At 50.8% G+C, this 23,847-nt stretch overlaps 1 protein-coding gene across 1 annotated transcript; it reads right to left on the bottom strand.

Annotated features, from left to right (window-relative positions):
• Window positions 1-5,495: 5,495 nt before the first annotated feature.
• Window positions 5,496-23,290, bottom strand: LOC114515164 (hydroperoxide isomerase ALOXE3). The gene is made up of 15 exons (XM_028534487.2): window positions 22,642-23,290; window positions 21,823-22,027; window positions 20,680-20,761; window positions 20,021-20,140; window positions 19,551-19,676; window positions 18,516-18,619; window positions 17,787-17,959; window positions 16,882-17,025; window positions 16,589-16,792; window positions 16,414-16,500; window positions 15,696-15,865; window positions 14,986-15,107; window positions 11,934-12,034; window positions 11,166-11,336; window positions 5,496-6,422 (listed from the first exon to the last, which is right to left on the bottom strand). Exons 1-15 carry the CDS (start codon window positions 22,786-22,788, stop codon window positions 6,243-6,245), a joined length of 2,136 nt encoding a protein of 711 aa, XP_028390288.1. The 5' UTR covers window positions 22,789-23,290; the 3' UTR covers window positions 5,496-6,242.
• Window positions 23,291-23,847: the final 557 nt, after the last annotated feature.

The raw sequence follows: 23,847 nt of genomic DNA, 5'->3' as shown, positions 1-23,847 counted from the left end.
CAGAGACGCTCCAGGGAGAGATGATCAGGGATGGGGCGGGGGGAGGTTGCTTCCTGCTGAGTCAGGATCCGCTGAGGAGAGACTGGGGTTGACTACAAAACTAGAAGACAGTTGGAGTACATTTGGGGCACAAGTACTAAGCTCAAGAATGGATATATAATCTGTGGTATAATGGTAACATAGAATTCTACCCAGCAATTTTAAAAAAGAATGAACTATAACATGAATGATTTTCACAAAAATTATATTGCATGAATGTAGCCAGACATAAAGAGTACATGCTCTATCATTCCATTGGTATGAAGTTCAAAACCAGACAAAACCAAACAATTCCTACAGAAGTCAGACTAGTGAGTAGCTCTGGAATGGGAAGCCACGTAGGGAGCTAGAAAGGTTCTTTTTTGATCCAGGTGGTATAAAATGCACTATATGCATTTTACTGTATTTATATTATCCCTCAATTTTATAAAGTGCTCACTCCACCCCTCACCGTACCTCCACCCAAAAAAAGAAACAAAAAGAACGAAGCCAGGAAGAGGGTTGGAATCAGGGTTCGGCTCCAAGGGAACTAGGTTTGTAGGGAACCTGGTCATTCTTTCCTTCCCGCCTTCATTCACTCAAGAGATGTTTCAAGAGCACACACGGCATTCCAGCTACCATTCTGGGCACTGCAGATACACACAGAGCTTACTGAAGCTGGGAGACAAGGGCAAGAAAGAGCAAACAATAATTTCTTTGCTATAGTTTTAGATAGTAAGTGCTATGAAGAAAAATCTGGAGTGGAAAGGGGGTGGGATTGGGGCTAGTTTCTGTGATAGGAATGCAGAAACCAGAGCCCTGAGGACGGCGGCCGTAGGGTCAGGTCCAGGGAGAGGGCTAGGGTTAGGAGCATGCTGGGACTGAGGTTATGTTAGGAGAGAGGCTTGGAGTTACACTGTCAACACACAGTGTTTGGAACCCAGGGAGAGTGAGGAGAGAGTCACATTCCCATCCCCCTTTTCTGGGCCTGCCCTCTTTCCTTCTGCCTCCCGGGGGCAGCTCCTGCCAACCAGGAAGCACCAACCCAGGTTTCCTCCCTGGTGGCACCCTTCTGTCAGCATCGAGGAATGGTCACACACATTCCTGGGACGTGTTAGGGCCAAAGAGAGCTGGGATTCCGAGATGGAGAGAAGGTTCTAGTAGGTTCTGGATTTGGTGAGGAATGGGGATGAAATTGCAGTTCAGGTTGAGCCTAGAGATGGGGATGTGGTTGGACTTATGGAGTGAAATGACCTTTCTAAGACTCTAATCTGCTCATGTTACCCCCATCCCTTCCAACCCCAGGTCAAGCCTGGCAGTGGCTCCGTCCTGCCCTTCAGATGAGGACATCATTCCTTCACATGAGCTCCAGGGCCTACCACACACGTCTCACCCTCCACCACATTCCCCTTTCCTCTCTTCCATATGGGACGAAGCGCCTTTCATTCGTCATCAGCAGACAGAGCCCCTACTGTGTGCCCAGCACTGTGTCAGATCCTAAGAATGCAATGTAAGCCAAGCAAATGCCTGCCTTTCTCCTGGAGCTCACATTCTAGTGTTGAGAACAGACGATACTACTTGATAACCAAGTAAATTAAATACTATGTTAAATAGTGATAAGTGCTGAAGAGCAAAAACAAAGCAGGGAAGGATATTAAAAAGTATAAGAGAGCAAATTTTAGATATAGAGTGGCCAGGGAGGAGCTCTTTCAGAAGGGACTTTTCAGCAAAAACACGAAGGAAGTGAGTCGGCCCATTGCAACCACAGGCCCCTTGCACATGTTCTCCTCTACCTCGTGGGGCTGACTTTTTTTTCCTCTTCCTTCTGATCTTAGCTTGACAACTGCTTCATCAGGGAAGGCTAAATTGAACTATTAATGGCTCTCAGAGCGAAGTGGTTAACATTTTTGATTGATGTCTGTCTTCCCTACTAGATTAGACTGTCTATCATTTGGTTTGGTTTTCTCCCCAACTCCCAGCACAGCACCTGGTACCTGGGAGACTCTTGAAACATAATTCTTAATGGTTGGATGGATTAGTAATGAGGACAAGGTCGGGATTAAGAACTGCATCAACAATGCGGTTGGAATTAGAGTGAAGATTCAGGGAGTCTAGGTAGATTGGGGTAAGGGTGGGGTGAGGGGCAGGGAGGCTGTGGAGGGGAATGGGTTAAGCAGATGGAGGCAGGATGGAGGAGAAGGCTGGGGATGAAGGTCATGCCCCCACCCTGGGTGACTGGCAGGGCTGTCTCATCTGCCGGGGCGCAGTGCTGTCCCCGCTGAGGGTAGGAGTTGTCAGGCAGGTCAGGCCCGCCTCCCTGGGCTCTGCTCAGCTACCCCATGACTCTGCGGGAATGCTAGGAGCCTGATGACATATATTTGCATTTTAAGATGCAAATTTCTTACAACTTCTCCCAGCCTCCTGCCTTCTAGCCACTCCCCTCCCCTGGAGATGTGTCCCCAGGGGGCTGCTAAGGTTTGGTGAGAAGCAGGGTGGGGTGGAGTAGAAATTGAGGCTCAGGGGCTTGGGAAACTGCCTCTTCAGGCTTCTATGGGACACGGGGTCCTGGGGCAGAGAGGTGAGAAGCCTGGCCTTAACCTTCTAATCTAGTGGGAAAAAAATCACTCTGTGGAGCATGGGGAGGAAGCAGGGGTACACAGGCCATTGGAAGGTACAGTGGGAGGGGACCTTGGACAAACAGGGAAGGGAGCTGATAGGGTAGAAGAGTTTGGGTGTCACCACAAATGGAAGGACCTACCTCTATCCCCCAACAGCTGCCTCCTCAAGTGATAACCCACTAGCAATAGGTCTCCCTGCAGCCAGTCCCTCTCTCCCAACAAAGCAGGAGGGTGACCCTGCTGAAGTCTGGGGTGGGACTTCCGTTCCTGAGGGAAACATGGATGGAAATGCATATGAGATGGCGGGGACGTGAATGTGGCTGGGGACGTGGACGGGATTAGGCATGAGGTTGTCAATGGGGCACTCCCCAGTTAAGACCAAAACGTGGACACATGACTCTGGGTTGGTGCTCACTGGGCTGAAGAACTGGTTCTCCTGGACCAGGGGTGGACCCAGAGAGCAGGGGAGGCCCCTGGGAAGGATGCAAGCTTGCACGGCTGGCTCACAGGGGGCCACCCACACAGGAAGCCAAGTCGTCACTGCTGGGGCACCCCCCCCCCCTTTGCCTTGTCCTAAGCCCTGAGAGTCAGGGAGCAACCCTTGGGCCTCCCACCCCATGTCCAGGACGCAGAGAGAAAAATTCAATCAGTTCACTCCTCTGCTTAAAACTCAACAGAACTTAAAACGGCATTGCTCTTAGAGTCAAGACCAAGGCCTTACCAGGTACCACAGGACCTGTGCATGACCTGGATTCTGTCCATCCCTTGGTCACCTTATCCCAGCCCCTCTGGCCCTCTCCCTATCACTCAAACACAGGCCCTTCAGGGGCCTTGCACTGGACCTGTTCCCAGTCTGTAACACCTTTTCCCCAAGCTGTCCCAAGGGTTTTGGTCTTCTCATCCAGATCTCAACTCAACTTCTGCTCCTCAGAATGGCCTTCCCTGACCACCAGACCTAATGCTTCTCCCCACCTGCTGTGCCCAGTCATGGTAACACAGCACCTGGTTTTATCTCCTGACTGTACTACAACCATCTGAAAGAATGTATTTGCTTGTGTGATTATTTATGGGTTTGTTGTCTGTTTCCCTGTAAACCAGTGGAAGTAAGGATGGTACCAGGGGAGTGTACAGCTGCTTCCCCATGTTTCAAACAGTGTCTGGGGAGACAGGAGCCACAAGGCAAGCAGATACTAGAATGTCAATGCCAGAGGACTTTCCAAGCCTTCTTGTCCCTCCCATTTATCTGACATATTTGGGACACTGGGGCTGAAAGGCTTCCTCAAGGCCAGCTGGGAAAAGAGGGCTAGTGTGCTTCCCATTATACCACTCACCTTCCAGACTGGCCTAAAAGCATAGAAGGGTCCAGAGTGCAAGCTGCAGGAAGCCTCCTATCTCACAGGCCTCGAGCTTTACATGAGCCTCTTCCCCAAGTCCTGTTCCTGGAGGCGCCCAGAGCCTGGGCAGAATCCTGCTTGCAGCTGGGTGTGTCTCCTTAATAAACCTTCCTCCAAGCTGGCTTTCTGGGAAATTAGATTCAAGTGATCTGCCCTGGCTCCTCTCTCTCTGGCTCAGGGACATTTTTAGAATGGGCATGCCTCCTAACACTGACTTTGGTGCAGGCCAAGGCATGTCCATCCTCTTGGAGGGACAGACTGCCTGACTATGCCCTGATATCCCTCCAGCCTACCAGGTCCTGCTCTTCTAAGTCAAAGCCCAAATTTAGAGGGCGGGCATATCCAGCCCCTGCTATGGTCCTCCTAGCCACAAGGGGTGCCTCTTGGTTCTCTCATTTTGTTCTAAAATGGACAAAATCTGGTGATTCTGACTGAATTCTTAGGTTGGAATCTGCGGGTGAGATAAACCCGAACACACTTCTTCATGCACAATGACATGGGGATAATCTTCTCCCAGGATCTCTGGAGCAGAAAGTGAAAATCTGACCTTTGGTAGAGTCGAAGACTCACACCACCCCTCACCCCCTACCTCCTCACCACCCCGCCACTCCTTGAACTGCGACTCTGGCCAGAGAGAAGCCATGAGCAAGGTTTGCTCAGACACAGAATTTGACTCAAGAAGCAGAGTAGGCAAGGGGAGTGCGATCTGAGGTCTAGGGAAGCAGGTGACAGGAAGGTGTTGAGTGGCTGTGGAGAAAGGTACAGATCTCTATTTTTAAAGGCACCCAGGCTGGCAGGGAGAACATCAGGCTCCCCAGATTACCATCTGTTTCAGTCAGAATGGGCTAGATTATGCTGCAACAACAAACAATCTTGAAATCTCAATGGTTTAACCCCTCCAACCACCCAATCCCTGAAAAAAGTTTATTTTTCTCTTAGCATCACGTGCAACTCAGGTCAGCAGGGGTTCTGTTCTGCTCTGGTCCCTCAGAGGCAGAAGCTGACAGAAGTGCCATCTCAACACGTGCTTCTCCAACAGCAGAGGCAGAGAGAATAGAACTCTGGAGGTTTCATGCCAGTAAATGCTCATTAGCCAAAACTCATCCATGACCCCACCCACCCGTAAAAAAGCTAGAGATTGAGTCTTCCATGAATCCACAAGAGGAACTGGATCTCAGTGGCAACACTAACAACTCCCACACCCAGAAGCTGGATTCCCAGGCTTTGCAAATTACCTACTTTTTCCCTATCAACCCCTTCATTCTGGATACTCCTTCACTTCCTGATGGATGGATGACACACTCCGGGAGGTGAAGGCAGGAATGTAGGGCCTGGCTAGGCGTTGAGTGAAACTGGGAGGTTTCCTGTCTCCAGCAGATGACCCAAGGACTCACAGTTGCTCCAACCTTGTCCAATCCCCTGGCACCTCCCCCTACCTACATACACACACGTATCAAACCAAAAATGAAACAGGAGCCAAATATGTTGGTTTTTATTGAAGTCACTGGGCTCAAGGACAAATAAACAAACAAACAAACAAAAAAGGAGGAGGGATGGTAGCAGGAGGACAAGAGACGGGAAGAGACTCCGTACACACCCACGCCAGGGAGCCTGGCCCTGAAAGAACTACAACTAGAGGTCCAGGTAAGCTGGGCTCTAATTCTAACCCTCCCCTTAAAGATACTGGGGTTAGAGGGGTCCACGTGGCAGATCTAGGGCATACATCCTTTCTTGTCCGGTTTCCAGGCTCTTCCAGAGAAGGAAGTTGGATTGGTTGATCCCAGAGTTGGAGGAAAGTGGAAACAAAGAGGCAAGATAAGAGAAAGTTTGGGGATGGGAGAGAGAACTGGGAAGGAGAGTTTAGAGTCCCAAGCTGGGGATCCCAATGGGAGGAGGTAGATTTTGACACGAGAAGGAAATACAAGCCTGCCCAAAGTAAGGCAAGGGGTGATGGGGTTCCTTCCTTGTGGAGGGTGTGTTGTGCGTTTGACTTTCACCAGCAGCTTCTCACCGTGAGTACTGTTGTACTGGTCCCTTACAACTCAGGGCCCACTTCATATGATGCTAGAACCATCTTGGCTGGAAAACGTCCCCACCTGCAGGGAAGTTTCAGGCTGATGGAGAACAGAGAGGGCAAAAGAGCCTGGAGGACCAGGAGAATCTGGCCCTACTCCTGCTTGGGTCCGTCTTCCAGGGTGGCAGGAGGAGGGGATTAAATGGAGACGCTGTTTTCGATGAGGGGAGGGTCCAGGTAGGTATAGGGCAGTGCCAGGCCCTGGTTCCGCTCACGGATGTCCCGTGAGATCTGAGCCAGGCGGTTCTGGAAGGCAGCGATGCTCAGCCTTGGGGCCTCCTCGGTGAAGTGGTCATCCGGGTAGGTGCCCAGGGGCCTCTGGGGGGAAATCAGGTGCGGGGTAAGGGTCATGTTCAGGGCAGGATGAAGAATAATGAAGAACCACATTTGTCAACAAATACAGTCAAGGTTGCTTCTAAGAGCATGAACTAGGCACAGCTACTGTAAACACACACCCTTCAAATCACAACCACAAACCACCACTCACGCGACCGCAACCCGCGCAGAGGAGCCCGAACACCCAAAGCTCGCAGAGCCTGGTGAAGGAAGGGGGCCTGGGAGCCTGCCAACCTAAGGTTAGTGCTCCCTCTGCTGGTAACTCTTTGCCTATTACCCTGAATCAGTTTCTGCCTGTGAAAATGGATGGATTGGACTAGAAAATCTCTGAAGGTCCATGCCAGTGCCAGGTCCCCTGTTCTCTGAACTGAAAGAACACAACCACATTCATAACACAACGGAAAACAAAGTGAACACGCTCCAGCAAACACGCCCTATTTATCACCTACTACCTCACAACTGAACAAAATTCACCCTAAAGACCACCAGGCCAGAGACAGCTTCCCAATCATGACAGCTTATCCAATAGCATTAAATTTTTGCCAACATAGTCGCCACCACCATACACCATCACACCGCACAGCATGGCCGATGACAATCAAAAAATATTGTGATGACCTTCAGTCCGGGATGGCAGCGAGGGCTTGCCCCTCTCCATGACCGCACCACACAACCAGTTCACCATCACAGCTGGTGTGGCTGGCCTCCTGAACAGCACACACTTCCCGCCCAGTAAAACCTTCATACTATAAAACTGTTGCCAATAATACTAATGTTTTAAAATGTTTTGTCTTGTTTTATTGCACTAGTAAAGCCTTCTAGAAAAGTGCTAACTACCACCAGCAACAGTGGGCTTTGTTTTCTTGTCCCTGACTGTAATAAGGAGGCCTCTATTGTTATACCATAAGGGCAGTGTTTTGTCTTCTGAAAAATACTTTTTATCAAAATTCCATAAGGGGGTTTCATTTTACACTGAGTTTTTATTAGTAATGGCTGTACACTGTTACCAAATGCTTTTTTGACCTATATGGAGATGATTATATGGTGTGTTTCTTTACTGATGTAACAAATTATATTGTTAGATTTCATAAGGTTGAACCAACCTTTCATTCCTTTCATTCCTAGAATAAACTAGACTTCGTCACGGTGTATTATTGTTTTACTATGTACTATCGGCCTTCGTTGGCTGCTGGTATATTTCTAAGATTGTCGTAGCTAAGTGGAACAAGTTTATAATTTTATTTTCTTAATCACAGCTAGCGTATTGCAAGCACTTCATGGGGACTATCACGATGGCACAACAATCCTGTAAGGCGGGCGCTCTTGTCATTCTCACTTTACAGATAAGGACACTGAGGCCTGGGGTGGGGGTGGTGGAGGGGGCATGGGGGGAATAAATGGTGACGGATGGGGACTTGACTTGGGATGGTGAGCACACAGTACAGTGTACAGATGATGCGTTGTGGAATTGAGCACCCAAAACCTATATAATTTTGTTAACTAGGGTCACCCCAATAAATTCAATAAAAAGGAAAAAAAGAAACTAAGGCTTGGAGATGCCCCATTCCATCCCTAAGGTCACACAGATGGGAAGTGCAATCTGGGACAGGAGCAATCTGCCTAAGACCCACCTCTCTTCTGAAGGGCCCCACCTTTGTCAGGTGGGGGTATCAGGGTCCCCAGTAAAGCAGAATCCAGTACAATGATTTGGGAAACTTTCACCTTTGTCTACACTTTCAAGCAGTTTGAATAATTTAGGAATGACTTGTTCCTTGATGATTTGTTAGAACCTCCTTTTGTAACGGCAGCGGTCAGATCTTTTACAGCCTTTTCCATTGCTGTATGGTTTTCATCTCTTCTGTTAAGTTTTGTTTATGTTTTCCTAGAAAATAATTTCTTTCATCTAGATTTCCATATTTGTTTGCATAAAACTGTAAGTAGAATTCCTTCCTTCCAATTTCTTCAGTCTTCTCTGTATTTGTAGCCATATGCCTTTCCCATTCCTAATGCTGTACATTTATGTTCTCTCTTTTTTTTTCTTTACTAGAATTGTCTCTGTTTTCTTTTATTGGTCTTTTCAAAGCATCAGTTTTATGTCTGATTTACCAAGTTGATATCTAATTTCTAAAACTCTAGTTTAGTTTTTTAAAAAGCAGAACACAGAAGTGTGGCAGACTGGGTTCAAGCCTGCTTACTAGCTGTGTGAGCTTGGACAAATTGCTTAGTGTCTCTGAACCTTGGGTTCTCCCCTGTAAAATGGAACTACTATTTCCTGAGTAGTAATATGCTAGGCACTGCATGAAGTACTGTAAATATAGCCACTTATTTATTTTCTATTTTAAAGTAGTGGACATACGGTATACAATTTAATGACTAAGATGATAGAATCTAGAATCTCAAAAAGGGATAGCCGCCATTACTGTGGTGGTTCTGATTTCCCAGGTTAAACTTCCCACTGGCTCATGGGGAGGGAATCCTTCAGCAGCATCCTCTTGCCTACTCTTCCCTCTCCACTGTGATATTGTGATTTATAAGAAATATATATTTGGTCTTCCTCCCACTTCTAGCACAGAGCTCCTGAAACCCTTATAATTTCACTTTAGACTGTTACAGGTGTCTTTTGTTATTCAAAATAAGCCTCTTTCAACTACGCCTGAGTTTATGTTAATGAGGTGACTTCTGGAAAGCACATTCACCCAGCTGCTTGCCTTGGGAATCAACCCTGTGATTGGGAGTTGGAACTTTTAGTTCCACCCCCCAACCTCTGGGGAGGGGAGAGGGACCGGGGGTTAAAATAATCCCCAGTGGCCAATAATTTAATCAATCACTCCTATGTAATAAAGCCTTCATCAAAATCCCTAAAATGCAGGTTTGGCGAACTCCCAGGCTGGTGCATGGGTGGAGGCTCTGGGAGGCGGCATACCTGAGAGGGCACACAAGGTGAGGTGTGTGGGAAGAGAGCACCCCTTCCCTCACACCCCACCTTGTGCATTTCTTCCATGTAGCAGTGCCTGAGTTGTACCTTCTCATGATAAACCTGTACTCTAGAGACTGTTTTCCTGAGTTCTGTGAGCTGTTCCAGCATATACTCAAACCTGAGGAGGAGGTTGTAGAAACCCGATTTATAGCTGGGTGGTCAGAAACACAGCTGGCAACCTGGACTTTCATTTGGCAATTGGTGTCTGAAGGGGGACAGTGGCAGTCTTGTGGGACAGAGCCCTTAACCTGCGGGACCTGACACTATCTCCAGATAGTGTCAGCACTGAGCTAAATTAGAGGGCGCCCAGCTGTGTCAGAGAATTGTTTCGGGTGGGAACAACCCCCATGCATTGGTAGCCAGAAGTATTGAGTGAGAGTATTGCATTGAGAGTAGTAACAAAGTATTCTGCGAATAGACCAAAAAAAGAGCTTTTTTCCTTTATAATGACAGAAATAAATGCCTTGAAATCCTTGAGAAAGGGGACCAGAAAGGATCAGGACCCAGGGATGAGTTTCTGGCAACCCCAGGCTATAGGATGATAAGTCAGAACTTGCTAAGGAGATAAAATATCTGCACCAAATGGAGTCAGACATGAGAAATGAGGATATTCCTGTAATGTCAGACAACTTGTGAACAAAACCAGGAGGGCAGAGGCATGACTGATAACTGAATGTGTGCGTGGAGATGATGGTAATCGGTGACCAAAGGGCTGCTCACCCGCCCCCCCAAGGCCGAGTAGCCTAAGTAGCACCTCCTCACTGTTGTTCCTGCCTCCAAAATCGCCCCTCCCATCCATCGACACAGCCACAGAAGCACTGTTTGCTAAAACCCAAATTTAGCCGTGTCACCCCAGGCTTAAATCTCTTCAGTGTCTCCCCATTGTGCTCTGAATGAACACTGTGCCCACACTGTACTATTTGTGACCCTCGAGACATAATGGACTCTTGCCTTCACTTCACTTCATTTCATTTGGTCTCATCCTTCACCTCTGCCTAGGAATTCACACTGCCCCTCCTTTGTCTCTCAAACACCTACTGGTCTCACAGGTCCCAGCTTAGATGTCACTTCCTCCAAGAAGCCTCCCTGTGTTCACCCACACTTGGTCAGGTTCCAACAGGTCCCTGTCCTTACATGTACCACTGGACTGTAGCCAGCTCATGAGGAGAGGGTTCACATCTGCCCATCAGTGCCTGGCACATTGCAGGTGCTCAGGAAGTACCTGTTCAAATGGAGAAATTAGCACCTAAATAATACCTACAACACTATGGTACTCCTTTTCATTTATCTGTGTATCTCCTCAGCTAGACAATAGGATTCTTGAAGGCAGGAAGGTCTCACCCAACTTTACATGCCTGATGCCCAGCATTGTCTTGACACATGGGAGGTATCCAATAAATGTGTGTGGAATGTTTAGATGAATGGGTAAGTGGTCAATGGATGAATGGTTGATGGATGGAAGAATAAATGGTTTGTTGGATGGTTGGATGGATGGATGGTTGGATGGGTGGATTGGTAAACTGGTGAATTGGATGGACGTTGTATCCCAGCCACTAACTGGTATTTGCTTCAGTGTATGTCTCTGGGGATCAACTATCATTTCCTGAAGAAACTGAAGAACCCAAGGCAGTTCAGGAGTCGACATAAATGCCAGCAGTCACCCCCTAAGTCCCCCTGGGGTGGCCACCATCACTGCCAGTGCCCAGGCCCTGCAAACCCCCACCCCCAACCCCACCCCATGCACACACCTGGTCCTTGGGCTCTTGGCTGACCAACCAGAAGAGAAGAAGATTGTTACAGGTGACGTTCACTTCTGGGAGTGCCTCTAGGTAACTCTCCAGGGTGGTCATCCCCTTGGTCTGTGGTGGGGGCTGCTTCATGGATGATGGGGCATTAGGCATCCAGGCCCCAAAGTCATGCTGTGGAGACCCCCACACCAGTTGAGTCAATGGCCAGAGGGAGAGGACCAGTTCCATTATCATCATCCCTTATCCTGCCCCCTACTGTCCCGGGTCTTGTAGCTGGGGAATGAGGAGGTAGTGGGAAGGGGAGAGAAGGAGGGGTAGAGAATAGGAAGTTCCAGAAGTGCAGCAGGAGCCTGGATCACCCCTGTCACTCCCTTCCCAATGTTCCAGGACTGGGTGGAATGAATCACCAAGGAAGGAGGAGGACCCAGAGAGGAGGTAACTCTAGAAATAGGCCTTGGGCTGGCACGCCAAACAGAGCAACCTGATACTCCACTTGGCTCTGTCCTGACCATGACAGGAGTCCGTAGGTTCTACTCCTTGTGCAACACCGACCCAAGCCACCATTGCAACCTTGGCCTTAGCTCCACCCCAGTCATCATCTGACACCAGTCCTTCCCTCCACGCAGTCACCACTCCTACCCCAACCCTAATGATAAACCCAAACCTGACCCACCCATGCTCTCAGCCCAAACTCCTGGTCTCCTGTGCATTGCTGAACCTAACCTTTCCCGGCCCAGTGCCCCTCTGGCCTGCCCCCTGCAGCCTCACCTGCCCACTGTTGACAGCAGCATGTTGGGCGGAACAGTTGAAGATGATTGCTGTGAGGAACTTCACCAGCTCTTTTGGGGTGCACAGGCGGCATGGGAAGCCTGGGTGTGGAAGGAAGGGAAGAGGGTGTGGAGGGGACTAGATTCCTAGGGACAACCCAGGGCTGGGGCTCAGCACAGGGGGAGAATGAGGAGATGAGGGCTGAACATTTGGCCACCACTGTCTTCAGACTAAGATTAGGGTTGAGCTGTTAGGGGTGGTCACCCCTAATGGTGGGTGGTCTCTGAAGAAGGTCAGGAGAGGAGCTGGGTGCTGGGGTCAGACCAGAAAATGCCCAGCTGGCAGAGCTCACAGCTGTGCAGCCAGGTCCCTGCCAGCCACCATGGCACTCCTGTCCACAGCCCATGTTAGCACTTAATGGTTTAAGTCTACCTAGTTCACCATTGTCCAAGCAAGCAGGTCATCTGCTACTGGGCTTAGTTGCAGGCACAGATGACCAGAATGTGCTGCTCATAAGCTCACAGTGGTAGAAGCAGAAGGAAGCTCTCAGGCCAGGGTTGGCTCTCTGAAGAGAGGGCAGGCAGGCAGGCAAGGCACTGAGGCTGTGCTGGTGGGGAAGAGAAGGAGGCTTCCTGAGGAAGAGTGGGTAAGCTTTGAATGGAAAAAAGATGACAGAGGAAGCACTTCAGCCCTTGGCCCTCTTCTCTCTGTACTTGGTCTCCTCCAAATCCATAGTTCAACCTCCTCCCATGGGCTGACAACTCCTAAGCGCACATCTCTGGCTGTCTCCCCCCGCCCCCTGAAGTCTAGGCTCAGTGGGCTTACATCTGCAGCTGTCCGTCAGCTCCAGCTGAGTGTCTGCAGGCCATCTCAGACTTAACGTCTGCAAAGCCTAATGCCCGACTGCCTACTCCCCACACTCCCCAAACCTGTCCCTCCCACAGCTGTCCCATTTTGATAGTCTTTATCCTGTGCGCTCACTGCTCTTATCTCATACCCCACATACCAGCAAACACTTCCAGAAGCCAATTTTGTCTCATCGCCTGCTTCCACCACTACCCAGTACCTAGCATCTCACTCCCGGGTGAATCTGACTGCTTCCACCATTACTCCGACAGCTCAAGGAAGTGGTCCTTTAGAATCATAAATTCAATTCTGTCACTACTTTCTAGAACCCTCTATGAGCTTCCCATCCCTTCTACCTCACCATGGTCCTACTTGACCTGGCTCTGGCTTATTCTCTGACTTCATCTCCTTCCCAACTTTTCTCTCTCTCACTCTGTTCCAGCCACACAGGCCTTCCTCCTGTTCTTCTAACCTGCCAGCACACTCCTGCCTCAAGGCCTTGCACTCCCCCCTCTGACTGCACCCGTTAAGCCCAGCCATCCGCAGAAATAGCTCTTTCATTTCTTTCACATCTCTACTAAAACATCACCCTTTCAGGGAGGCCTTCCCTGACCACATATCTGGAATTATCCCCCCACCTCAACACAGCAGTGATTTCTGATACTGTTTCGATCTTCTTGGCATTCATAACCACCTAACATATTTGTCTGTTATCTGTGTCTCCCCTCAAGAATATCAAGCTCCATGAAGGCTGGGATTTTTGTCTGTCATATTCACTGCCAAACCCCAGCACCTAGAGCAACACTTACTACATATTAAAAGAGCCCAGCGATGACCAGTTGAATGGAGTGAATTCATGAGAGGGTAAGAAGCCAGAGTGGGAAGAAATGGGGCATAAGCCAGGTGGAGGGCCAGGGAGGGTGCTCACTGGGGGCGAGGCTGCAGCAGTGTGCCAGGCCAGGTTTCTGGGCACTATTTCAGAGGATCGCCAGGGTGGCACCATACTGGCTTGGCAGGCAAGCATCTAAAGGTTGAGAAGCAGCTGCCACAATGCAGGAATAGCGTGAGGACTGGGATTAGGGTGATGACAGCAGGAAATTACCAGGACAATAGGGTTTGCCACCCACCGGGGTTTAGGGGAAGAGGAAGGCAGAGGGAACATGAGTCAAAGACGGCTCCAAGGTTCGGAGTCAGGATGACTGGAGGGACACTGATACAACAGGGCAGACAGAGAGGTTTCGAGGAAGGACTGGGTATCTGCCTGGGAGTGTGTGGGAAGTTTCCGAATGTTCTATTCCTGGCTGATATTCTAACCTTTAGGGCTGAAAATAAAAAAGGAAAGCAGTCAGATCATCTACGGGAATTTTTCTGTAACTCATATTAGTATTTTTCCCCTTTGAAATATGGAGCAAAAGGCATAATGCCTGAGGTTAATGAATGAGTGTTTTACCTTAAAACAGATGAATCTAGGATAAGTTTATACTGGTCAGGAGACATGTTTGTCAATCTGAAGAATGTTCCGGTGTATGAAATTAGAGGCAAGCTTAATTAAGTAAGACAGGAGAGTGAGCCAACAGTAATTATACCCCCTTCTGGGTCTTAAATAAGAAATAGACCACCCCAAAGAGAAATGCCTTCGAGAAGAGGAGCAATTGAAATCACAGATGCCCGTGATTAACAGCAGGCTGCAAAGCTCAGGGAGGGGTCACCCTTTAAAAGATCCAAAAGCAATCTGCCTGTCACCACCTTTACTCAGAAATCACTCTAGGCATCACTAAGAATGGGACAGCCTGACATTATGTGCCTCCCAAGATGATGCAATGAGGAGACTGCAGCATGCCCTGAGAAATATTCTTGTTTGAGGCTAAAGATGGCTCCTACCGCATGATACGGCACATCCATACAACTCAGCAAACGGAAGTGAATGGATCATGAGCTCAGGCTCATGTAAAGGTCTAGAAGGGACCAGAGGGACACAGGGTAGTGGTTGAAAGCAAGGGCTTTGCAGATCATGGGATCGGGCCCTGGATCCTGCCTCTACCACTTACTGTATAACCTTCTCTGTGCCTATTCCTCATCTATTCAGTGTGGCTAATACTAGGATGTACTTCAAACTCTGATCAATAAACAGGAACTGATTAATGGTGAAGCCGGGGGGAGCACTGCATCATTGGGAGCTTGTGGTTAAGGGGTGGAGAAGAGATACCTGAGCTTTTCCGGCTCAGGAATGCCTGAGCAAAAATCTCGCTGACCCAGGCCTGCAGCTCCGAATCCTGCTGCACCGACGCATCACTGGGATAATAGTAGCCCACGATTTCTGAGACAAAGCTGCAGGAAAGAGATGCCCATGCTATCACAGTGACCTTGGGCTCAGGCCTGGCCAGAAAACTATGGTCCAGTGATGCTCAGGCTGGGGATAGCGGCTGTTCCACTGACAGCCATGGAAGATGCCCAGATGCAGCTGGAACCTGAGTGCCCAGGCTTCCCTCAAGTCTCCATGACTCCTGAGTCATGGGTGCTCTGGGCCTCCGTCCTGCAAAGGGGCTGGAGCAGGGTACACAGAGGAGAGCCAGACTCATGCAGCCCACCCTCCCTGCTCGGCACTCAAGAGAAAGGAAGACCTGCCTGCCCAGAGGCCCCAGGCTACACCTAGCTATTTCACCTTCTCTGGACACTCTGTCCTTCCTTTCCTCCACTGTGTTCACACACAGCCCAACCTCTCTCCAGCCCAAAGCTATCTGCCATTTCACAGGGGACCCCAACCCTAATGCTCACCCTTGGGAGTGCCCCATGCTGAGAACACCTGGAAACCCCACCACCAAGCGCCCCAGCCTACATCAACACAGAGGTCCACACTGCCCCTGAACCAGGCGGGCCTTGCCAGGCCAGACTGGCTTCAGGGTCCCAGGCCCACACCTCTCAATGGCGGCCCAGATCTTCAGACCATCATCTCGGTAATGGTAGTTGGGGATAGCCAAAACACCGCGGGCCCGCAGGCTGTCCGGAAGGCAGAAATTGGTGTAGGTGAAGTGGGCCAGGCCAGTGCTCATGAGGTAGAGGAGGCCTTGCCTTCCGATGGAGGTGACCTGAGGATACATCACAGCTCAGCTCCTGGGCCTTCCCAACCTCCACCCTGGTGCCTGGGGACCAGACGGGGCTAGTGATTCAGCAGAGGGGATTTTTCGGTTAAGCAGTGCAAGATCACAGATCAAAATCACCCACTGGGACTTGACATGGGCTACCAAGGTTGTGACCCTACTATGTGCATAGGAGGTAATCCTTAGGTATTTGGTAACTAAATGAATGAACTGATGCTGGGGAGTCAGGGAGGCAGAGCAGGGCTCTGCCCAGGGTCAAGGAGGGTGTGCTTAGGCTGGGGATACCCTACCCACCTCAAGGAGCATTTGGAACTTGGCCTGAGGGGTGAGACCCCGTGGGTGAGATGGGCGGGCAGAGACAAGGTTTGTGGGCGGTGCAAGTAGGAGACAGGGGGCAGGGGTGGGTCTTGGGAAAAGGGGATGGCTGGTGGGAACTGTGGATGAGATTGGAGGCCAAACTGGATTGTAGGTGGAGGAAAGTACGCATGGGAGCAGGGCCTCAGAGACGGGGTGGGCGGGGGTCGGGGAGGCCGCACCTTGTCTATCAGGCCCTCAGGGTTGAGCAGCGTGGCGCGGGCGATGGTGTTCACCTGCAGCGTGTACCGAGTATGCGGAAGCAGGAGCTGCGAGTGGGATGAGGTCACAGGAACCTAAGGTCAGGGCCCCGCCCTGGCCCCGCCGCCTCTCGACCCGCCAGGGGGTCTCACCGACCTTGTAGATAGGATGACAAAGTGGCAGCTGACGCAGCGTGGCCATGGCGAAGGCCTCGCACAACAAATGTGTGCACAGGAAGTGCGTGTTGTTCTCGTGCACAAGGAAGTCGGAGTTGCGCACCCACGTCTTGGCCAGCAGCCAGTCCCAGTCCGAGTCAGTGGGCAGAAAGATGGGGCTGTTGGGCCCTGGGGTCTGGCTGAGCTGCGTCCAAGAACAATAAGGGAGTGAGATTCGAGACTGCCAGGGTGCACCTTAAAGCCCTAACCCCTAAAACCCCGCCCCAGGCTCACCTGGATGGCCAGAGGCATTAGCGCCCCCTGTGGGTTGAGCCACAGCAGGCAGAGAGGGGCAGCCAAGTACTGCTGGCGGCCGTTTAGGCACTGGACAGGAACGTCCGCTAGGATCCAGTAGTCGGCTAGGAAGATGTTCCCTCTCTGCGGAAGGAGCACAGAGCCTCAGAGTGCCCTTCCCTCCCGCGCTCCGCTTTTCTCCCTGTTCTCTGCACGTTTCCACCTCAGCTCTGGCCTCGGTAATGCTTGGTATCTGCACTCATGGTCAATGTCGGGTACCCCACCCTTCCCAGAATGTTCGGAATGAGGTCCAGCCGAATACCTTGTTGTGCGACTTCTCACCTGGCTTCCCAGCTTGGAAAAGCCTTCATCCTCTCCCCTTCTGCCCATACCTGGTCCTTCCTACTCTCAACGCAGATGACCTCAGTGTATCCAAGAAAAACAAAATCACCAAGCGCACCTCCAGCCTTCTAAAGGATACCTGAGGACTTGACTGCTTCAGAGAAACTGTATCATCATCTTCTCCCACACCCTCAAAACTCCTAGTTCTCCATGATTGTACCTGCTGTATCTAGCGGCACTGTCTTTGGTCTGTCCTGAAACAGCCTTCTTTGGGCATCAGCACTCAGGATCTTGGAGGCCCAGAATAGAGGGAGAGCCTCCTCCAAACTGTCCTGTTCATCCACACCCCTTCAATGAGTCTTGAACATTCACATCACTGCGCCAGACCCCATGTCAGGCCTCAGGCCAGCCCCAGCCCCATCGGGCCCTTATCCACAATTACTCTACTTAAAAGGTGCAGGGCCAGGGCTACCCAGAGGATGAGGCCTGCAGGCTGAATGCAGCCCTGGCCATCCCACCCTGTCCTTCACACCATCCTTTCTCCATAATGGCAACTCACCCACCTCTAGCTCTGTCTGCAGACAGGTGCCAGGCCCCAGCGAGGGGGCTACCATGTCATTGGTAACAGGCAGCTTGCTGGGCAAACTGGAGAGGCAATGGAGCATAACAGGATTGACGCCATTCAGGTACTGGTACCCAAAGAAGTGGTCCTCACACCAGTGCTCTGTGACATACTCTAGAGGGGGAGACAGGGAGGGACTTGTTGGTCTGGAAACTACTTCCCCAGATCTTGCTCCTGCCCAGCTCTTTGCTCATCACTTTGGTTTAGGATTTCACAGCAACCCTACAAAATAGGTGAATTACATCTTCATTTAACACTGGACACAGAGCCAAAGAGGTGGAGTGAGTTGTTTAGTTGAGTGGCATAACAGGGCTTTGAACTTAAGTCTGGCCCCAAAGCCCAGAAGGCTTGATGGTGGGGGCAGAGGAACAGAAGTGAGTGCTCCCGAGCAGGATCAGGGCTCCCCAAATGACTTTTGACCCTTTCCCAGGCAAGCAGAGTATCTCTTGTCCTTACCCCCCTATTCTTGTCCCCTCCCAGAGGAAGGGGAGATGTGTGGGTTCCTGAGGGGGGCCTGTGAGATTGCCACCAGCAAAACCAGGAGCCCCTCCCACCAGACTCCAGCAGGCTGTCTGAGGGTGCTAGGGGAGGGTGCTTTCCCAGGACAGGCAGAGGGGTCTGAGCATGGGACAGGTTAGCAGATGGACATCTCCTGCTTGGCTCTGCACACCTGAAGTGAATGTCTTGTGGCACCAGAATACGTTCCGGATGTCATCCAGCTTCTTCCAGGAGCCCTTTCTGTCCAGCAGCCCTCGAAGCTTCATACCCAAGGACCTGCGGGGGAGGGAAAGTGAAGGTGGGTTCTGGGGCTTCCAGGAGCACTGTGTCCCCAGCCTAGAGGTCTGGAGGGAACTGACAAGGTCAATGGGTTTGCCCAGGACCCACCCACTCTCTCCTCACCTATCCTTCTCCCCCTGGTGCAAAGCCTGCTTCAGTCCCACCTACCACCCCAAATGCCACCTCCCTCCCCCACTCCCAGATCCCTGCCTCCTCTAGACGCCAGAGTATGGACAGTACCCCCTCCAGCCGTGTCACACTTAGAACTTCAGCTGTTGCCTTGAGCTGCTGATGACCCTTCTGATGGCTAATTCACTGTGTAGCATGTCTCCCTAGTGATACTGAGTTCTTCCCAACCAAGATTATATCAAAATACTACTAGCATCTATTGAGAGATTATTTTGTGCTGGGTGTTACTTCATTAAATTTTCTCCCAAACCTATGGAGTAAGTATGTATATTATTGTCATTTTATAAATGAGGAAACTATTTAGAGGCCAAGTGAAAATCAAGTTCACACAGCTAGAAAGCATTGGTTCTGGGAATTGAAACTGAGGTGGTCTGGACGCCTCCTTAAAGAGTAAGAGCCAGGCATCTCTGTTCTACCCAACATGGTCCCAGCAGTGCCTGGGACCATGCTGTGCACAATCAATTGTATTGACTTGAGGAATGAAAAAAGAATGGATGAATAAGGAGCAGAGAGGAGACAATGGGAAGATAAAGAATGGAGGAGTCTAAGGAGAGAGAGACAGAAGACTGGGGGCCACAGGGGAGAAAGACTGGGGCAGGGAGAGGGGACACTATGGGACAAAGAGAGGGAAAACTGGAGGCAGAAAGAAGGGAAAGGGAAGCAGAGATGTGTTTGTGCATTGAAGGGGCAGAGGCAGATGGGAGAGTGAGCAGGAGCGCAGAGCGGGCAGTTGCCTCACGGAGGGATGGCGTTGAAGATCAGCGAGGTCGTCTTGGTGGCCGAGTATCTGATATTGGGCTCCATGTGCAGCAAAGATGGGATGTCAACTTTCATGGGGAAGAAAGGCAGGTACCGATTCCCACTGCTGGGAGAGTGGGGTGGGAGGGTAGTGGGGCAGAAGAGCAGGGAACAGTTAGAAAGATCTGCGGGTCACTTCCTTAATTTCTTCCCTTTCTCCTCCCCGAGGCTTCCTTGGCCTTCCCTCACTCTGGGCTTTTCCTCTGCCCTCTCCCATCAGGCCTGGAATCACCTCCTCCTCTCTGCCAGACCCCTGGGCCCTCCCGGCCTGTTCCACTCCTGACACTTGGATTAAATTGCACTTATCATAGTTCCCAACTTCTCTTTCCAGGCTGCCTGGGATCCCACCTCCCGACAGACCCCTCACCCCACACCCCTCCACCTTCTTCCCAAGGCCCGGTCTTCCCTCACCTGTCATCCTGGTCTGCACAAGCCGTTGTCCTGGTCAAAGCAAATTTCTTGTCTGACTCCATCTGCTCAAAGCTGCTGACGTCCACGATGCCAGGAAAGCCGGGGGCATAGATTTTCCAGCTTCCAGGGGAAGGAGGTTAGAGGTAGCAGGTCAAACTTAGGGTACATAGAAACTTTAGCTTTTAAAAACATGCCTTGAAATTAAAACTTCCCAAAAACTCCAACTTTCTAGGTAGGTGACAGAAAATTTGAATTTTCTGCCTGAGACATCGGGCTTCAGATCAGGGTAGAATTTGAGGATGATGTGAATGTCCCAACTGCTTTAGCGTCAGGTTTGTGCTGAGATCAAGATCATGGACAGTTCGGGAGTGACACTGAGGAGGGGGTGAGTCTGAGGATGGGCTGAGATTCATCAATACTAGGGTCATATCAAAGGTAGCTGGGGCTGAGTGTAGATTCATCGATAGTATTGGTGCAATTATTGGTACTAGTGTTCTGAGTCTGGACTCAAGGTCAGTATTAGGTTGAGGTTAGGTTTAAATAATGGTCCTGATTGGAGTTGGGCCCCCAAGATTGGAACCAAGGTCAAAGTTAGTAAAGCGATTAAGTCTGAGGTCCTAATAAAGATGGGGAAAGAAGTCAAATTAGGTCACCCTCACCGGTAGCATTCCTGTCGGGCCTGGAGCTCCCGTTTCCTGTGGTCCAGAAGGATTGGAAGGGAGTCTTGACAAATAGTTCTCGCTGTGGGAAATGAAAATTACTCATCTCTCAAGTCTCTTTTTCAAACAATAGCTTTTCCAGCAAAGCTTGCCTGAACCCCTTAACCCTTGTACCCAATCCCTCAGTGGCATGGATATCCCATGTTCTTCGTATCTTCATCAGTAAAAGGGATTCAGGCAGGCCCACCCCTGAATTATAACAATCTTCTATATTGTTTGCATGTTTGTCTTCTTCCTAAAACTAACTCTTTCTGAGCAGAAGTCACATTGTATTCACTTTCTGTATTCTCAGCACGTAGCATGGTGCCTAGCACAGTGTACATAGCATGCTCACAGTACATGAGGGGAACATATGTGAGTATATTTTGTGAAGTGATGAATGGAGTTATGATGACAGATGGGGGTTCTGAGTGAGATCTATCAAGAACTCACTATGGGCCAAGGGGTAATGTTCATTCACTTTGCCTTGATCTAGCACAGCATCTCTCATCCCTAAGACTCATCTCAAACCATAGACTAACCCTAGTCTTGCCTTTCCAGATCAGACAACTCAGGAGATATGGGGGCCCAGAGGCCGAAGGAGCCAGAGCCCAGCATTCTTGAAAGGGCACCTAAATTCAAGAAGGAATCCTAATAGCACCTCACGGGGACTTCATCCACACTGGAAAAGCCAGTAGTAGTGGACAGAGCCTTTTCAGCTAAATTCTCTCAACATTCAGGGCTTTTTCACCTGTCCCCTTTTGGGGACATGCAGCTTGTCCCCTTTTGGGGGACATGCAGAGGCAGTCAGCAGAAAGCAAACTGCCATCTGTGTGTGTTTGTGTCTGTGCTGGGTGGTGTGAATGGACGTGAGCATGTGTCTAGTCTATGTGTGTCTCCAGAGGGGTGAATACTGTCTAGAAGGCCTCTACCTTTCAGGACTTTAGAGGTTCACTTTTTTCCCCAGGAAACATCTACTTGGGAGTCCTGAACTTGTTAGACTAACCCCAACCCTGTTTCCTACACCTTGAGCTCTGGGAGACCCTGCCCCTAATCCCAACAGATGCCTTCTGCAGCATGGGCCAGTCCCTGCCTTTGGCTCACCTGTTCCTGGTCGCAGCTCTATAGTGCAGTAGCCCTCAATCCACTGATAGCAGGGAAAGTGGAAAAGGGTACCATCTGGGGCAGTGACACAGATGTGGCTACAGTACCAGGAGTCCTTGGGGAAGAAAGCATAGCGCTCCTTGTGTAGACGCAGCAGCAAGAGCTCACCCAGCTCTGCTGAGCAGCGCACCTTGTACTTCTGTACCTGAGGGGACCAAGGGAGAGAGTAGGTAAGAGGCAAGGAACCACCAGAGCTGTCCTTGCGCCTTGCAAGGTGCAGCTATACCTACACCTATTCTGGCATAGAAACCTGAGCTGCTGCTGACCCATGTGATGCTTTTGTATGAATTTGAAAAGAGCATCCCTTCACAAGGCAGAAGCAACCACAGCTACCACAGGCAAGGGTGGGTTCTGGATTTCACTAGCCCCCTTGGCCGCCGACTTCCCCCCAGGACCCATCAACAAACAATCCTTGGGCCTGGCAGAGACAGGCAGATTCCTCCAGAGAAGATGAAACCCAGACTATGGGAGTTCAAGCGATTTGCCCAGAGCCCATCTTCAGTTATGAGAGGAGGAGCTAGGAAGCCAGGGGAATTCTTCTGACCCCCTTGCCCAGGGCTCCTTCACAGTCCTGTCTGGGTGGGATTTATTATCCCCAGGAAAGACAAGAACCAGACAGAACCAGGAATGGTGAGGAAGTCAGGACCGGCATTCTGAGTTCTGCAGGATTTGATGAGTGAGCCCTGAGGGAAGACCCTCCCCTCCTTCAGGGCCACCCAGCTACCCTGCCCCACTCCTCCCTCTCTCGTCGGTACTCACCGATCCAGGGGCAAAGTCCCTGCCCATGCGATCCAGTAGCTGCTTGGGGCTCTCACCACACATGCCCACCAGAGTGACAGAGATGTTGTCCAGTGTGCCTGCCCCCAGGTAAGCACCAGTGGTCACTCGCACGCGGTACACGGCCATAATGAGAGGGAAGGAGGAATGCCCCCAGGTTAGCCCCAGCAGCAGCTGGCCTGAACGTGAGCAGCAGGTGGGGCAGAATTGGATTGCTGGGATGCTGAGCCGATAGAGAGGAGCTCTGAGGTAGGGGGGTGGGGGGGTAGGCTAGGCCTCTGAGAAAAGGCTCAGCTCTCTCTGAGATGCTCTCTCTCCAGAAACTCCTGGCCTCTGCCCTTGCTTACTGTGGGCTCCCTCTCTCCGCCCACACTTGCACCCTAATAGTTGTTTGCTTCTCTCTGACACAGCCGGTCCCTCTGGCTGACAGAACAGGGCGGCTCACCCAGATGGGTATCAGGAGCTTGAGCCCCATTGGGAGGGGAGGGGCCAAATGCTGAAAAAGAGACAGGGAGTAAGCGACGTCCGTATGATTGATCGAAACATTGTCCTCCTTCTGGTCAGGAGCCCTACAGATGCTCTGGGGCCCTTGTCCGTCCCTCCACGCCCAAATTGCCCCACGAGACCCTTTCCTTTTCTCTCTCAACCACAACTGGGAACAGAGCACCCACATTCCTACTTGTGAATCATCCATGTGAATCAGTATACACAAGTGAGACACACCGCCATAAACCACACGTGACTACAGCCACACGTAGGTGAGTCTCACGCATTCCTGCACACCCCATGGGGGTCAGAAACAACTCTTCTGTCACCCCACGCACTTCGCACCACCATCCCACGCCCAGCTGTCTTGTCTTTGGCACGCCAGATATCAATCTCTCCCTTGGAATGGGGCTCGTCGGGGTATCGAGGTGCACTCCGGGTGCACAGCATCTGAAAGCCCCATGTGGCATTCTTCTGCTCCGGGCCCACCCTTGAACCTTCTGGGCTGGAGCGGGGGTGCCGGGGTGCCTAGAACTTAGGTCTTCCAAATAAAGGAGAAACCACCTTGCGAGGGAAGCCGGCAGCCTGCAGCGACCCCACGCGGCCAATCTCGGCACCGCACCATCCCAGCCTTCGCATCGCTGCAGCCTTAGCAAACCAACTCCGTAGGAACTGTACACGAGAGGCTTGGTAAGAAGTGTG

Source organism: Phyllostomus discolor, chromosome 8, assembly GCF_004126475.2.
Source record: "Phyllostomus discolor isolate MPI-MPIP mPhyDis1 chromosome 8, mPhyDis1.pri.v3, whole genome shotgun sequence".
NCBI lineage: Eukaryota > Metazoa > Chordata > Mammalia > Chiroptera > Phyllostomidae > Phyllostomus > Phyllostomus discolor.
This window is presented reverse-complemented; position numbering and strand designations above follow the sequence as displayed.